The sequence below is a fragment of the Pieris napi genome, chromosome 16 (genome assembly GCF_905475465.1).
Source record: "Pieris napi chromosome 16, ilPieNapi1.2, whole genome shotgun sequence".
Taxonomy (NCBI): domain Eukaryota; kingdom Metazoa; phylum Arthropoda; class Insecta; order Lepidoptera; family Pieridae; genus Pieris; species Pieris napi.
The window spans coordinates 239,606-258,565 of record NC_062249.1 but is presented as its reverse complement, the minus strand read 5'-3'; the positions used below and the strand labels follow the sequence as shown (position 1 = coordinate 258,565).

The 18,960-nt window shown below is 32.9% G+C and overlaps 1 protein-coding gene across 1 annotated transcript in view; it reads right to left on the bottom strand.

Annotated features, from left to right (window-relative positions):
- The window catches only part of LOC125057232 (low-density lipoprotein receptor-related protein 2), a 92,112-nt gene that overhangs the window by 23,974 nt on the left and 49,178 nt on the right, over positions 1-18,960 (bottom strand). Inside the window, exon 2 of the mRNA XM_047660795.1 lies at positions 245-364. Within this exon, the coding sequence (XP_047516751.1) occupies positions 245-364 (120 nt within the window). The remainder of the gene's footprint in view (positions 1-244; positions 365-18,960) is intronic.

Below are 18,960 nucleotides of genomic sequence, written 5' to 3'. Positions count from 1 at the left end.
AATAAAGATATTCAAAACTTCCATAGTTACACAACTTATCAACGAGGAAGAAAATTTTAATTGGGACATTAATACCGCTACATAAATATCAATCGTAAAAAAGTTACATTTTTAAAATCACCAATAAGTTTTTTAATAGTAAATAATTTGTATTGAAACGCGTATATAAAGCTATCTTATTTCAATAATTTGACTTGTGTATATGTCTATCTCCCCTACTCACTAAGTATGAAAATATACTCACGGCAAGACTGCAGCTCGTCCTCGCCCCGCTCACAATCCTGTTGGTAGTTGCAGACCCACAGCGCTGGGATGCACTTGCCGTCTGCGCATCGAAACATGCCGGTCGGACATATTGTATCGCCTGAAACACATTAAATTTTATTTAGATAGATAAGATGTACATTATTATAATAACATTTGGTACGTTATAGTATTCAATAGAGGAAAAGAAAAGTGGAGCAAAACACTACAAAACTGGTGCCCAAGGTACAGCAAACGAAAAAGAGGGAGGCCGAGAGAGAGAGAGAGACAAACAGCAGGTGGTACATGGCAGAGAGTGGCACAGTGCAGAGAGGAATGGCGGGATTTGGAGGAGGCTTTTGCCAAAAAAAGGGCACACATATACACAAGAAGAGGATTGAAATGAAAATGTGTCTGATTTAAAGGCTTATTATTATTAGTATTTAATTTAAATTCATTTAAAATTCAATTTTTATCGTTTATAATAAAGTATTTTGCACGATACAGAACAGACGACTACGTCGTTACAATTACAACACACGAAACTCATAAATCCACAATTTTTTAGGAGAATTTATAAATATTGTAATTGTGTAATATAATTGGTTAGGCAAGATTCACCACAAAACCCTACTTCATTTATACTCTTTATACGGGTTGAGAAGCAGAATAGTAGGCGCATGATATGGTGTTGAATAAAACATAGGTACAGTGGGGTAATGAGGCGGGGAAACGGCCTGTGTTTATCTCAACGCCGTCCATCTCTTTGATAACATTGCCCTTACTGGAGACTCGAATAGTTAACCACTAAAAGCCACTGCAAAAATGCAGATCATTATTACGTTCTTTAATCAAATCAATGAACATTTTATTACTGTGCACCAACTCTGAAGATATTATTACTAGGTTGTAACGTTTTATAGCGTTTCAGTTTCTTCACAAGCACAAGATACAAATTCTTACCACTTTACGAGAGTTTTAACGACACTCAGGTTTATCAATATACTCATATTTTATGTCAAATCTTTGGAGGAATAACAGGAAGCAATAAAACTTTTTAATTATTTTCTCAGTCGGTGTATCGGTATGTAAAAGAAAAATACTACTTAATATTTAAAAAAAACACGTCGAACTGATAACCTTCTTTTTGGTTTATTTTAAGTAGATTAAAAAGATACTCCAATTTCAATATGTTGACGTACAGCGGTTACGACTCGCATAAAAATCACAATATCTACTTAGTAAGACGTTAAGATTGAATATCCCGTGGCCAGTTTACAAGTTAACGAGGCGGATAACTCGGAAAGAACTGGATCTTGTTATGGGATAACGAGTTTTATGACATTGTTATAGTCAGCTTGCCGACATTACGGTAATGAATTATAGGGAAATGACGCAGTTTAATAATTACGCTGTATTTATATTCTAATGTTCTTAGTGGTCTTAGCTAATTAATGCGTATAATAAATAAAATGCGTCGTAATTTTGTTACATTTAGGTAGGGCAAATCTGAGTGGCTGATTACATCAGCAGGACTTGTATATATCGGAAAGCGACCCTGTGCGTCAGAAGGTAACAAAGGCAGTGTAAAGGAAATCATCGAAAATTCCAGTACTAGATGCTTCTGTGTTACCACACTTGTAGGATTGGTAAATCTATATCTTGAAGGCAAGTTGTTGTAGCGGTATGTTCCTACTCAGACTTATTATTAAAAGAGCCATTTTAGTTCACTAGCCGTTAAGTTGGTGTAATGGCATTATAGCACACGTCATGCTCTGTTGCTACGTAGAGACACGCTACGAATTTCAGCCACGTTACGGTTCTACGGAAGTGCTACGAGCAACCGAGCATGAGAAGAATGTTTGTCTAGAATTTATTTGAATTTTTAAGTAGTATGTAAATTTTTAGTTCCAAACACAAATACAATATACTATCGAATTTTGTGATGGATGACTAATAAAATGTCTAATTTTATAAAGTAAATTTTCCTTTAATTTTTGGTGGTATCGCATTGAATGTATCTTAGAATCTCGTTTACGTTATAGTGCTGGCATGTCGCCAGGTTGTCAATGTGGGTAGTGTCGGAGAGCACGACTTGTAATGGACCATCTGGTTTTATCTGCGACACGGCATTTACACTTTGACACTGGCACACCGCGGAGTGTCATCTGAATTAATATAAAAATAATATTTATTATACAGGGTGGCCAAAAAGTCGTGGATCAAACGCAAATAGGGGATAGATGAGGTCATCAGCGGCAAAAAATTGTTCTACGGGAGGTCTCTAAGGTCAACCCCTGCAGAGTTATGATTTATTTTGGTTTTTATATGAAAATTGCCTTTTTTTACTAATTCTTATTAAAATTCGAAAAAATCCACATCCTGTATCTTTTTCATAATATCCACTAGATTGGTACTTATGAGTTCTTGCGTTAGACATACTATTTATAGTTGTTTATTGAGTTTATTGAAGATAATATTAAGATATACGATATAAATTTTTTTTAAATCAAATCTTTTTGTTTATTTCGGACCCCACTGTGAAAAAAAATTACTCTACCGAAAAGTGACCCTGTATTACAAGTTTTGGCGCATTTAATATGGATTCTGAAAAGGTATTACACATGGCCATGAGTTGCTCTAATATCTTTCTAGGACGAAAAAACAACAACGATTCGGACTTATGATAGATTATTTACCTACCTGTGACCAGTACTGTGTGAATCGGACTAGATTCAAAAAATTGGACAGATGGCTGGAGGGTTACGTAGGAATTTGATTAGACGGTGCAGATTAAGTATTATGGTCAGAGTCAGGAATTTTGAGCATATTTTATTGTAAAATATTTTGTTTCCTACAAACAACCATTGAGAAATAATTGTTTTAATACAATTATTATTTCACAATCGTTGTTTGTAATTCTTCTTAGAAAGATATTAGAGCAACTCATGGCCACGTGTAATACCTTTTCAGAATCCCTATTAAATGCGCCAAAACTTGTAGTACAGGGACACTTTTCGGTGGAGTAATTTTTTTTCACAGTGGGGTCCCAAAGTAAAGAAAAATTTATGATTTGAAAAAATGTTATATCGTATCACTTAATATTATCTTGAATACACTCAATAAACAACTATAAATAGTATGTCTAACGCAAGAACTCATCAGTACCAATCTAGTGGATATTATGAAAAAGATACAGGATGTAGATATTTTCGAATTTTAAGAAGAATTAGTAAAAAAAAGTCAATTTTCATATAAAAACCAAAATAAATCATAACTCTTCAGGGGTTGACCTTAGAGACCTCTCGTAGAATAATTTTTTGCCGCTGATGACCTCATCTATCCCCTATTTGCGTTTGATCCACGACTTTTTGGCCACCCTGTATACTTTTTTTATATTTGTCATATCAATATAATATAAGACAACACACATTGGAGAATAAAACATATCAAAATTTAATACAAAGGTTGAAACAAAAGTTATTAAATGTTGTCTGAGGTTAGACTCTCAATTGAGCTGACTTCGCTCAACTTATGATTTTGTTGTTCAATGAGGCAGCAATCACGGTGCACATATTTCACAGGAGAAGCGTTTCGCGATAAATTTATAAGTTTATAGAAAACTGACAGCATAGTCAATATACCTACGGTATTTTTACAGAAATGTTCAACAAACCTCAATTAGTAAAATAATATTTTGTTTTGTCTGTTATAATAATAATAATAATCCTTTTTTTATTAAAATACTAAGAAGGTGTAGATGACAGCCCATAGTTATACACTTTTTATTTGCTACGATGAAAATCTCGACAGATCTGACAGATCTTTTATATGACAGTTATTTTTCTTATCTCTAATACATCTTGGGTCTTGTCTGGCTTCGAAACGTCCAACTGGGTGTACTTAACATGAATTGCCTGTCGCTTAAAAGTAATTTTTCGCTTCATCTTTAGTTGCGTAAGAATCTTGTACACAAAATAAATTGCAACGGGACTCGTGGGATTGTTTTTAAATTTCGTTACATGAGGCTATATGAACTCGAGCGAGATAGCTGTACTTTTTATCTGCGACCGGATAAAGACGCAAGATTTTGCTGAGATCTGAGTTTTGGCAAGCTGAGAAAATATATCAACACTTTTCGGAAATAATGATATATTTTTTATTTGAAAACTCTTCTGTTTAGGTTCAACTTTCTGCTCAAGTTATCCAGGTGTCCAGTGTCCATAATTGTAGCCGAAGTAGTACATTTTCATATCAAAACATGATATTGAAAGGATTTAATTAAATTAGAAAATATACAGCTAACATATGTCGTAGAAATTATAAAAACCAACACTGGTACAATCATATTTCTAAATCAACGCATGTGCTGAAATAAGGAAAATTAAAAGTAATTCCTCATTTTAATATTCTCACAAAGTTGGACAAGACGTCTCTGACAAGCTGAATTTACGAAGAAATTTAAAAAGGACGGAACTTATCGAATCTTCTCTCCGAGCTTTCCCCAGAGTTTTATATTTCCAGTAGGTATGTAAATTATCTGTTAAATAATATTATACGGCGGGGACACTTGCCCTGATAGCTCGCCACTCAGTTGGAAATTTATATGATATTTTCACTTAGTATAATACAAACGGTATTATGCACACTGTATCGTATTTTGTTGATTGAATCGTGAGAGAAGAGAAAGAAACTATTTAAATCTTTTGATGTGTTGAAATTAATGACTTATAAAAAGTTGACGTTAGTTAAAATATTTTTAATTTTAATATTCATTGTATAAGTCGTGTACAATGTTTATTTTCCAATTTTATTGCCGTTGCAAATGTTATAACAAATATTAGACTAACCATAATATAATATAACCGAGAATCATACTATGTATTAACATTTTCACATAAACAATAACTTACACTGTTTTATTCCAAATGTTATGCATGTATTTCTTAGATGTTTTTAAATTTACTTTAATTTCATAAAATAATCTTTTTTATTTTAAATTTCAATTAATAACAATATTGTTGCAAGTGTTGTTGTGGACACGTAAAGTATAGCTTAAGAGATATTATAACCTTTTTCAAAATTACGAGTACTTTAACGCCCCGTTAAGCATGATTAATGAATTTTGTGACTTATTTTGGGATAAACGTTTAAAATTTATTAGACAGCCGAGTCCGATTGGGGAACACCGGTGTAACTCGGAAATATAATTTATAGGTCGTTACGTCGATAGGAGGGCGGAATTGATAACATGTCGCAATCTAAACGTTTTTGCCATCTACCCTACCTTAACAATTTTCCAGTATTACGTAAATTTTATTCCAAATAGAATGCAAGTAAACAAATTGTGAATATATGTAAGTAAAAGGTTATATTCGCATTTATACCATTTGTTGAAGGGATGATGAATAAGAAGTCTCCCCCTCATTCTGTTTTCGCGATAACATTAGATATTCTAACACACGGAGCAAATTATGACTTCATTTTGAGGCGGCTCGGTGTATAATGAGATACAAACAAACTCTTCACAAGGATACACTTCACAAACCTATTTTCGATGCAAATATATGTTTGACTACTTTTGTACTCAACATCATGATGATATCCAAATAATTTAGTGATCATCAATTCAGATTCTATACTATATTGTTCCCAGTTTTCGCAGTACCTGTCTCACATATAATATAATACTTTAAATCACGCGGATGCAATACACTCGTTGTAAATTCAACTGTAATTATGTAAACTTTGGAAGGTGACTGTGATGTATTAGGGTCATAAGAGAATTAAGGGATGATCTTACTGAAATTACAAACTCCAGGTGTTCTTACAAATAACAAACAGTTTATAGCGTAAACCTTGTAATCTATGTTTTCTAATTACGTTGGAGACATCACGAAATGCTCCTAAACATGAAAAAGATTTATAAATTGTATTTTTACAAATATCAAATATCTTCTTTGTATAAGATATATTAATATCTGGTAGAAGAAACCAAAAACCTAATTCATCATTCTCATCATATGTATATCTATATGTCTCTATATGATATAATCTATTACGACTTCTTGGTTGCTACCATCTATGGAACATATACCTATTGCGGACAATATCATCACCAATATCTCAATAAATATCTTATGAGCTCCCTTCTATTAAATGGACCACTTAAAAACTATAGTTAGTAAACACACCCAACTATGACAATCTACATGATATCTAATTAAATTCTACAAAAAACGGCTCTTAACTATAGTAGATAAATGACAATATATCAAAACACATTTAAAATACAAAATTATAAGAGTGCTTACCTGTTTCGCATTTAAATATTAGATCTAGCATCTACAATGTGCACCCCAAATCTATAACACTAAGTATCCAAAGTGGAGTTAGGTCTCTGCTATTGTCTATAAACCTAATCGATATCGTGTATAAACGATATCGAATAATAATATAGTACAAATAGGATGATATTTACAAACAAATACTATGAGGTTTAATAGTTATCACTCCACATTGGAATCGTTTTCAAATATAGAAATACTATACTACTTCAAGAAACTTATAGTATAAGAAAATAAACACACTTGTTCATTAATTACTGATAGAGTTAACATTGAATATCCCCAGATTATTAATCTATGTGTAGATTGCATATATAGTATGCAGCCTCGAAGTTTAAATAATTTTGATAGACAATACAAGGTCAACAACGGCTAGCGCCTCTAAAACCCACTACGACGTACCTTTGAAGCGTAATTTTTTAAAGCTAGCTTTCAGTTTTGGTAGACGAGGCTTCATTCGCCCCGTACGTCCTGAAAAATATACTTTACTCAATATCTAATACACATTTGGTCCGTTAATAGTGTTTCGATGTGATTGATTAGCTTAAAAAGGTCGGTCCACGGATTACGTTAATAGTATTTGAAGGCTTGCTGCTAATCTCACAGTTGTACTGTACTCATACAATATTTTTTTTATATTTTTGATGTAATAACGGCGTACATAAAACGGTCGATTTTGTTTGGTTTGGTCGGTGAGTGAGACGCGTTAGGTCGTACATTACGATTGGACACACACTATTTATGTGCAATCTGACAGATTTACTTGTTTTTGTGTTGGCCAACGATACAGTAAACGTAGTTGTAACGATGGCAACATGATAATGGCTACACGAGTATACACCTAAAATCTTTCTAGATGACACGTTTCTGAGCATACCTTCCATATCTAATAAGGTGTTGGGATGTCTACTATAATTAATACAATACAGTAATAATGTATAATGCTAAATGGTGATCATTCTAGCAGTTTATGAATACACTAATCAATACTTAATAATAATACCGTAAAACTTAAAACAAATTTGAGGAGGAAATCACAAAGAAACCACAACACGGTATTGCTCTTACGTTGTCTTCGGAGATGATCTTAATATAGGAAGGCCTAATGGATGTACACTGTCGAGGTTATTATTAATGTTTACGCAATTATTCTTCTTACAATTGCCGTTCCTGCAGGAATTATCAACACACTGGCATATTAGGTGTATTAATAATATAACAGTGTTTTGCAGTTCAAATTGTGCAATTCAACAAATTTACGAAATCGATTCTTTTCTTAATATATTTCGGATTTTTAAGATAATATTCTATTTGCCATTAAAAGACTTAACAAAGTTTATCCTATTCTCCATTATAAAGTTCGTGAACTCAAATAATTAATATATTTCTTTACATTTAAACTCTTATCAACAAAAACAACACGGTACGGGTTTGTGTAATGAGCGTTCTCTATCTATCAAAGGTTTTATATTTCCTGCGGTGGCGAGTAAGGAGGTACTTACAACACATCCGCGAAGCCTTCCGGCCTACACCTTCGTGCAGGATGTGTGCGGCTTATTTTGTGCCGCTTTACTACCAGACGAACTTAAAGTTTATTTATATCAACGCTTTCTAATATCAAGTTTCTCTTAATGTAAAATAATAATTTGTCGTGTCATAAAAAATTTCAAACATAACTAAATTATATTTTGAATAGCTTTTTTATTTTCAATTATATCTACAAATTTAATGCTTACTAATGGATCCACGATACTTTAATTAGAAATGTACCCTATATTAAAATAATCCTTAACTACATAAATAATTGGCTGTTAATTTTAATCATAAATTAATTTACATAGTAACTGCCTGTTTTTAAGAATGCACTAGCTGTTTTTATTAATTTCCTTATCTTCTATTTTTACAGTAACTTATTACTAATTTAATAAACAATCACACATAATTATACACAATAATTTGTCATAATAATCGCTTCTAATGTAATTTAAATCTTAATCTATCTTATTAGTTATTATCAAAAGGCGAGAAGTCGAGGCGTGTACTATTTTATATCTCCATTACCTGAAACAAAAATAAATATCTTTAATGAATGAATGAGATTGTACTATATTTATCAACCACTTCCATTGCTTAGCTTGTCACATTATCCCTCTTAGCGAAACAATTATTTTTTCTTGCTTTAAAAATGATCAATGAAACACATTACCCAATGTTCCATGAGGAAAGGCGGGACGAAAACAAGGCAACTATAATTGAGAGTCATCTTTTAGAATTTTCATTTTGAAATAATAAAATTCTCGACGAAACATGTAATAAATGTTCACCTGTTAGTGGAGCATGGCATTCCTAATAAAAGAATATTTTTATTTTGGCGAGGTGCATAGTAAAACGAAGTCTATCAAACTATGGACAATTATAAATGATTGCGCGACTAATTGAGATGCGGACACAACAAAGTTTATTCCCTTGCAAGCACGATTTTACTGTTATGCAAAGTCTGTTATTGTAATGTAAATAATTCCCAATTAACAAACGAGGAACAATAATGAAGTTCAGAATTAATTATCGGATAACACAGCAATCGATGCGGTGCGGAATTCCGTAAAGTTATCGACGTTTTTATAGTTATGTGGTTTACAGGCTGTTAAGGCTTTAATGCCGCGTTTACGAGGCCATTTTAAATATAACATGCATTTTGTGAAATAAAATAAGGCGGTTAGTGTTTAAGACAGTTTTATTTTTAAAGCGTATTATCACGTGCACGTGTATAATGTGGTTGTAAACGTTGGATATTTGTATTAGATTTGCATTTTAATTGTCATTTTATTGTTTTCTAATGGTTTCCGTTGTACAAGAGCAAATGTATTGACTCGATATACTTAAGCTGAACCCCAGAACAATCGCCGGGGGTGCGGTTGTAGCGAGGCTTCAACGACGAAGCGAAGCCTTCAATTTGAGGCGGAAATGTTCAGATATGTCACTTCCGACAAGCGACACTTTTCTCTACCCGAGTGTTTTAGAGATTCCACTTTATATAAGACATTTTTGTGGCGAAATCTTTTCCAGCAACCGAAGAGCGAAGCTTTATTTGAATATGGCATTATTATTCGAGCTTAAGAGTTACATACATGTTTAAAAGAACGCTCTGACGTTAGATAAACTGGTAAAAATTGCTAAGAAAATCACCTTATTCGTGCTTTGTATTACACATAGAGGAAACGTAAGATGTTTTACCTTAACACTGATTCTAGCTATAAATAAAGGCAAAAATACACGGAAATTTAACAAGATTGTTTTAACACCTCATTTAAATATTCATTTTGAGATATTTAAATGAGGTATCGATTTAATATAGCTTTTGAACAAAAGCAATAAGCGCTATGTTGTCGCGTGGGCGGGAACGGACACGAGGGCGGGCGGGAATTTCACTTACAACGGATGCGGAAGTTCGCGAGCCGCGGTCGTGTTATTCAGTTCGACACACATTTATAGCTACCGCAATACATGCAATAGTTTATCGGCGTGAGATATTTTTATTGGAAAAGTTATCGCTTTACACTTTGTTCTTTTACATAATTCATTCGTACGTTTGGTGATTCTTATATACCCTATAGTTATCTTGAAAGTAACAAAATATATCTTTTCCTTTTTGCGATAATAAATTTAAGTCAGATTGCGAGCAATCTTTCGTTTTAAGAAATCATGTGAGACCAAAGATCGACCTGATTGGGGAGATGGGGTCATTGTAGCAACGTACATCAGCATAATGTAATTAGGCCCACCGACCCTCGCCTCTTTCAACCGAACATTTCACAAATGACCTCAAAGAATCCCCTTTATTGGGTTTCTTTAATTTATTATTTTTGGTAATAGATAGCGTAGATACTAATTGATTGTTTAACTCATTCTTCCTTTTTTATTGAAAAAAGTGTAATATTTACAAAGCATTCCACGGACAATCAAGGAGCTTAAACAAGGAACTTAACCTCACTACGGTACACGCTTATCGTAAAAGGAGAGATATAAATCAAATTAATGAAGTATGAATCATAATTTTCACTCTATTTATCAAGGTGAGATATTAAACTGCCCTATAAATAAATAGGAATTAAACAATAATTTTTAGTTAATGCTGTCATCATTATTACTAAAAGCGTAGCATAGAATTTGTGGAAATGTTATAATCATATTCGTCGACAATTATAGCGGATGGAGACGCGGGCGGGTAACGCTTAGGTGCGTCTGTGATGCCAAATAAACTTAAAGTGACAGTAAACGTGGAATTACAGAAATAATATGTTTAAGTATTCAAAATAAGGATTTACTAGAGACATATAATATATAGTGAACCTCTTTCTATATATCATGTACTAAGCAAGGTTCATTATGTACCATATCAAAATTGATAGCTCAGCAAATAAGATCTTTCTTCTGACTTGTGAAGTTATATTGATATTACACACGCAAGAAATATCGTCCTAGTTATTCGAAGACGGACTGAATTATTTGATAAATTCTTCGCAATAACCTAAAAAGGTAATTTTACACATGGATGAACATAAATTAAAGATTACCTACGTTAGGAATTGTAGATTAATGTTTGAAGGTTCTGTGTAAGGTAATAATAAGGTTTGTGAACTATATTAGTACTATATTTTAAAGGAAAGGAAGATATTAAAATTTAGTTTTTTCTACATAAATGTTAAGTGCTACGATATAAATGATTATAGAAAAATCTTGTTAATTAACTTCCTCTGTGCATTTTAAAATAAAAAAAATCATGAACACTAGTGAGTTATTAAAAACCTCTATCTCAGCGAGTGCAAAACATTGTAACGTTTCCCGCAGACTTCGTGGTCGTGAATTAATTACTTCGCAATTAGCTTTACAAAACGTTAACGATGGAAAAAATACTTAATGGCGCCTTTTAGTCTTCAGTCAAGTAGAGTTTTTTAGTTTTTAATTTATTATTTGTAGATGTGGTCTAATAAGTAACGTATGAAACAGCTACTACATTTACTAAGACAATTGCTAAAATAATAGCTATCTATTTAGTTTGAAAGTGCGTTGATGACCTTAATGTACACAGCCCCTATATGAAGTAAAAGTCTTACTGACTTCCTGTCTTCCATCGATTGTAATAAACGTATCCAGTTATATATTACATAACTATATCAGTAAAGTCTCAAGTATATAAGGAAATTATGAGGTCATTTAATTACTAAAGTTCTAAAATTTTCGAGGTAAAGGATATCTCGTTTCAAAGTATCTCATTTGCTTCGGCTTTTGTTATGTGGGTTTGAACCTGTCTGATATTATTTTTACTTTGCCTGTTTCAATGTCTAGTGGGTAACTACTAACATACATATAAAAGATACCTAAGAGTACCTAACATTATTAATTTTTTAACGAAGACCCTAGAGTGAATGGTGAATTACATTAAGAGCCAATTGTATTTCTCATACCCCGAGCTTTATACGATCAGGTGATCACATAAAATGTTCGCGGGATTTCTAAGTGATCAAAACTGTCACATTATGCGCGTTGAATGGGACAGGGGATATATCATATGTTACTGCGGACGTGCTAACAGCCGAATATATCATTTACATTAAGCTCGCTTACAAAGATCGCGATGTTATTAACATGCTGAATAAGAACGTTCGAAATACAATATGTATTTGGATATTCGTAATATTCAACGTATTTTTTATTTTGTTTATTACAGATCAATTTGTTATTTATTAAAACTTTGTTAGATTAAAAATAAAGTAACATAAATTATTAGGCTGAAAACAACGGGCTGCCTTATCGCTAACAAGCGATCTCTTCCATGCAACCCTAGTAAGGAAAATAACTTTAAAAAAATATTAAGGGTATAATGCAAGAAGTGCATAATCAATGAACATAAATAAAAGTACAACACTCAACAATGATACAATTACCAAACTTAATTATGATTAAGTTCAGTAGAAAGTAAGTAGCAAGTACTTTTAGAACGTGAAATAATTTTTTTTTATATAATAAAGCAAACGAGCTTGCGGGACGACCAAAAAGGGCAGTCTACGCAGCCCATAGACACCCATTTTTAGTTTGTGCGTTGCCGGAATACTCGAAAGGCCTTCTTGCTTCTATTTCAGTTCTACAATACGAAGTTTGAAACGTACAATTATTACCGGTGAAGCCTTGAAGTAAAGGCTCAAGTCATACACTCAAGTAGTACCTGCGATGTCACCGATAAAAAAGCAAAGAGCCCATCTAAAAGATGAACATCGCCATTCGGTTCACGAAACGTTCCAAAAAGTGGAAAAGCATCACGATAAGAATATTCATTACTTCGTGACGACATCATAAAATCATTTCTATACTTTATAGCTGGTTTCATATTACTACGAACACGACAGAGAATTTACTTTAACATGTTTTTTGTTATAAGTAAGTGTTTTAAAAACTAATGTACAGATATTTATTTTTGTTAGTAATTATTCTATTTTATAAGTCTATTTGTTCTCCGTAATCACCTTATAAATATGAACGACATACCTACATATGTCCAACGCAAAGAGACAAGGGTCTATTTCAGTCTCACTATATTCTTCAATATACCATATTATAGATGTTCAATTTAGAAGCACGAACAAAATACAGCGTGAAAACTAAACAAAGCCGTGAAAGGGTGCTGATTTATTTATTACGAAACTTTGACCGGAATCTTTTAAAAATTTTCTGGTATGGCCACAAAAGTTCAGTTGAAAATAAAACAAATACACTTGTACAAAGATACAAAATAATTTGTTAAATATTTGAAATACATAGAAACTTTCTTATTATTTAAGTTTTTGTTATTTAATTTATGCTCTCAAATATCACACACGTTAAAAGGAGAACAAGAAAGAAAAAGAAGATATACATGGGTGAAAATGATAAGACCTTACGAATCAGGCGCAGCGCTTATATTTAACATTGCTGTTTAATAGTACTAATTTAAGTGTAAGTTGCAGATTTAAGAAAAAAAAAAAAATTTCATCAACATCACCTTTATGGCTGGAAGTCTTCCACAGTCCGTTTCACGGGGCACTTTATTTTGCGAACTAGTGAACTGTGGCATGGACTCCCGGTGGGGGTCTTCCCTGAGAGATACGACCTCCAACTATTTAAAGATAGAGTGTACTACAAAAAGGGTTGTTCATGGGCTACGATGACTGCCTTTTTTGGGCGTCTCGTAGGCTTGTTTGCCCTCTATTATATAAAAAATATATATTTGAAGACATAGTACAAAGGAAATGTATGTGATTCATACACATTAAAATAGGAAATATAAAAAAGATGTATTAACACCTAATCTTGCGATAAAAGTTAAATTCATATTCTTAATGACATTTTTATTTAGGATCTGCTTTTTATGAAGACTAGTTTATGCGAATCTACTGGCCCTCGCCACTAGCAGTATCCGAGGCTTAATCAGGCCGAGAGGTTGAAGTGAGAACAAAGCGGCGGTTAGCTGAAAAATTCACCAGCTTAGCCTAATTACGAGTTAGTCATTATACAGTGGTGTATCGAAACTTTTATTTTCACGTTTAATATTTTATAGATTAAAGTTATTGGACCAAGTATTAACTATATCACCAGACCCGAGTGCCAAAGGAGTAATAATATTTGTCTGACCTCCAAAAAAAATAAATAAATAAATAAGTGGCGCTACAACCTCTTTAGCTCTGGGCCTCAGATTTCTGAATCTGTTTCATAATCATTTTTCAATCTAATAGGCAAGTAGGTGATCAGCCTGACACACGCCGTCAAATTTTTGGGTCTAAGACATGTCGGTTTCCTCACGGGGATCGAACCTACGACCTCAGGGATGAGAGTCGCATGCTGAAGCCACTAGGCCAACACTGCCCATGACCTCCAAAAGATAATGTAAAATAAATAATAACCAAATTATTCTAGCATACACGAATAAAAACGAATGCAGAGAGGTGAGGCATGAGAAATGATCGCGGTTTGTGCGAGTAAGGCTCTATTTACATAATGTATCGTAATCACCGAGGTTCGGTGATCGATGTCCAAAGGTGGCGCACCGCTTTATTTATATTACCTCTGAACCTTTTTATATCCACCTTAAATTGAATTTTATATGACATTACCATACATTGTGATTGTTTTAGATGTATTTTATGAGCCGTATTCATCGCCATTATAATCAAAGTTATATTATATATCTACTTTTGTGTATCATATGCCCATATAACCCAGTTATATATACTTAAAATAATAATAACTCATTGCAGATCCACAGATACCTTATATTTTCATAAGCTATATATGGAAACATGTGTAAACTGTCAGCTGGCAGCCTTTCCGCCCAAAGCCGGTCCCTAAAAGTTAGTGGTTTCCTGTAAAATTACATATGATGTGAAGGAACATAGGCAATTATAATCTCGAATCAACATCGCAAAACTTCTGCGCGTTCATAGAATCTATATTGTGATATAAACATATTTCTGAAACCTCACTGTAACATTGCACATTTTTAGACTGCAATACTTTTGACCAATGCTAAAATAATATTCACTGCAAAAAGGAAAGTCTCAATAAAGCCCGTTGATTGAGTACTTTGAGCAATTTGCTTGAAATATTCTGAACCGAAACGCGGTTTTTTTTTCTAATCGAAAACTGGAATGTTATCACCTACTTTATCAGTTGGGGAAATGAAGCGGAGTTTGAGAAATCGATCTTCCCTTAACTAATATTCGTCCCTCTTTGAATTATTTAAATTTATTTTTGAGTTGGTAATGAAAACTATATGCTGTTAGCAAATAAAGCTTTGTTGATGCTTAAAAGGACTTGTTTTAACTCATTTCTGCATTAGTTTTACATTAGTTTTTCTTTTAAAATAAACAGTCTCCTTTCTCCGATCCTGAGCATTCCCTTGAGAATAAAATTTCAGAACTGGTTTAAACGTAGAATTAGCAAATTACGTCATCAACTGAACCGAGGAGTAAACCCAACCTATTAAAATGCATAGACCTTCTCATCAAATAACACAGCTTAAGTAATTACTAAAGCAATATACAGCATCGGTTAGAATTCATCGGTTTGTTCAGTTATTGTGAAACAGTAAATCGCTTCACAATAACTGAACAAACCGCAAATCAAGGTAAATTGGAGATTCGGCAACTTGCACTGCAACTTTGGAGATATTCGGGTAACTTCTAGATGTTACTAGTTTAGTGTGTTCAGTAAATTCATGCATTGCAACCACTCCAAACTGCATTACTTAGATTTTTGCCATTGAATGCCGCTGTTTCCAATTAGTTGACAGAAAATGTTTAATCATAAAAACCTCTATAAAGCTATAAAAACCATTTGCAAAGGTATGATTATACGAGGACATTAATGTCTCTACGTGAACCCAATGCGCACATAACTTAGTTACAATTGTCGGCCATTTGCCTTCGATTAGACGTTGTCTTAGCTCAACATAAGCAAATCCGAACAAGATGCTAGGACTAGTATTTAGTGGAGAATTGGTCTGAGACGCGAGAGCGAAGCTAAAGGCAGCAATAACGGACAGAGTCGTATGCAAATGACGAGTGCGCACTGCGGCTGCAGCTAAATTGAAATTCGTCTCGCCTCGATTGATAGATCCCTTTCCATTCAACACTCACCTGTATTAATTTCTTTACCCTATTAAAAAAATTTAAATAATTTAAAGTAGCGAAGCTGCGCCTGTTTTATTCGACGCAAGGTGTAAGCCATTATTCCTAGATTACATTCCTGGATAGAGATTGGTCGGGGTCTGGTCGGGATAACGAACATAGAACTGTCAAATAAGTACAGGAAAGTTCTGGTGAAAATGATTCCTAAATTACGTTCAAAAATATTTTGTATTAATGTTATAACATTTTCGTTATTACAAAGCCATTATATATATATATTAAAAACCCGGGAGGTGGATTCATTTATAATTACTTAAATTATTGTTGAACATCAGCTAAAACTTTTTATATTTCATTATTTGGACATGTTTATATAATGTTATTAATAAAACACAATTATTTGTTTACGATATTCGAAATTCGCATAAAATTGCTATTATTAAATAGGATTACAATCACAATGTAATGGAAACAAACTGGAAAGCAGAACGCTGTGGGAATGAAAAACAAGCGCATATATTTTCATATTATTCGTTTATTAGAAGGAGCTTTCCTGATTGCACATTCAATGGTTAGCATCCATTCCTAGGGCTTGGAAAAATTCAATAAAAGACCTCACTGCCACCATTCGCGTAAAAGTAATTGATTAGTCTTATAAATAAAGTGATAGTAATAAGATTTTTATGATATTTTAAGATACACCTTATTTAATATTATTCACTTAGCTTCAGCGGTACACGTAGGAAAAACGCATCATATTTGTGAAATTATAAAAAACTCAATCTAAACACAAGTGATAGTGAGAATAAGCAGCTCATTAAAATGCATGAACTCTGAGTAGCTATTAGGAACCATCTGCAAGACTAATCAGTTTCAATGCAATTGCATTAACAGGGATACCATTAAAAATTTATAATCAAACAGTGTAAAACTGTGCGAACTACTAAGGACGACGTTCACCGACCATTTAAACTTTTATCTAACACAGCTCTTGATTAAACATCCGTTAAAATGAAGGGATGGTTAAAGGGTTAGTGAACTTACCAGTTTAGTCTGTGATAAAATTTTATTGCTCCCCGAAGACGATGAAGCGTGCGAGGGTTAGAAAACCCGCTTGTCCGATACTTACACGCTTGGGAGCTTTTTAATGTTCAGACTTTCTGGTCTAATATTAAAGAATATAATAAGTAAAGAATTTGATTTAATATATCCTTCCTTTAGGTTGCCTGCCTTCTAAAGAAGGATTATTAAAATGAGTAAGTGTGTAATATGTTTACACAAGGATAAGTAAGTTACGATGACGATATTACATTACAGACTTTTTCTTCAATTTATAATAAAAATAACTGAAACAAACGGAAGTATAACTTAAAATGATAATTAATATACATTAATTTAAACGCCACGAGTTCTATCGCCGTAGCAAATTGCTACGTCGTAGCGCTTTGTAGCAATCTGCTACTAGCTTTAGGGAACTGAAGAGTTAGACTTTAATAATCTATTAAATTAAAAATTAAGCATTATTTATAACTATAGAAATAATATAAATAAATGCAGATAATATTTCGGTGTAATATTTAATTATCAGTATTATTTTATTTGCATATGAAAACTAACCAACGAAATAATTATAATTAACCGATTTCTCATTTTAAATTACAGTAAAATTTTCACAATTCAAATAATTGTTCAATAACAATTATTTCAGTCTGTTAAAGAGCATACGGAAATGCCGATAACTTTGTGTGACTATTTTAAGTCTTCAAAAATAATCTTTTAATTATTCGTACAAATATAGGTAAGTATAAGCAATATATTCGACCGCAAAATATTACTTCATTCGTAAAATGCATTCAAATATGTTCTTTAAATTACGACTAAACCCATCTGCGTAAGATTCAAATTTCATTGCTTACAAATTGATTTTAGAAACCCATGCTACACCATAAGTTGCTTTATTGTTTAGCCATAAGGATGAGAATAGCTAAACGTCTAGTTTTAAGACTAACGGCTTGAGTAAATAGATGTTTCAATACGTGTATTGAGTTTAAAGAAAATGTTGAATTTTACAAGCGATTTAAATATATATTGACAGAAGTAATATTTTCGAGTGCATTTCCGCCTTTCAAAGGTCTTAGTGCATTTTGTATTAGAAATATTATGCGGAAAGTAACAAGCAATATTTGAAAAGTAAGTTTGAAGAGGAAAATAAATAAAAATTATCTAAAGCAGGAAAGGTTTTAAGGTTTTTGTCATAATGCCGTAAAGAGCGATCAGTCTTTAAAGCTTCAAAGTGAGATAGTAGGTATGTATGAGTTCGGTTCACGGGTGTTTAACAAAAAAGTAGGTTAGGTTAGGTTAGGTTTCATCTCAAAATCAATATATCACACATTCGGGTGCGGTTGAAACTCATGATAATGTTGCACACTTTGAAGCACAGAGATTTGCTTAAACAATAAAAACGGTAAAGCCGATTAAGACTCCGAATGAACTCTTTTGAATTCCGAGGCTCATGAATGGCGCAGCTCAAAGGGGTTTTGTTTCGGTAGAATTTTTAATATCTTGGATTATCTGGGGCTTCCTTTGTGAAGGCTTAGGACTAAGCTGCAGCGACACGTCGCGTCATTTGCATATCGGACGTTTTACACATGGGAGTAACGTAACAACTCAACAACAATTCAAAAATTAACAACAGTTTTTTGTTGTTTTGT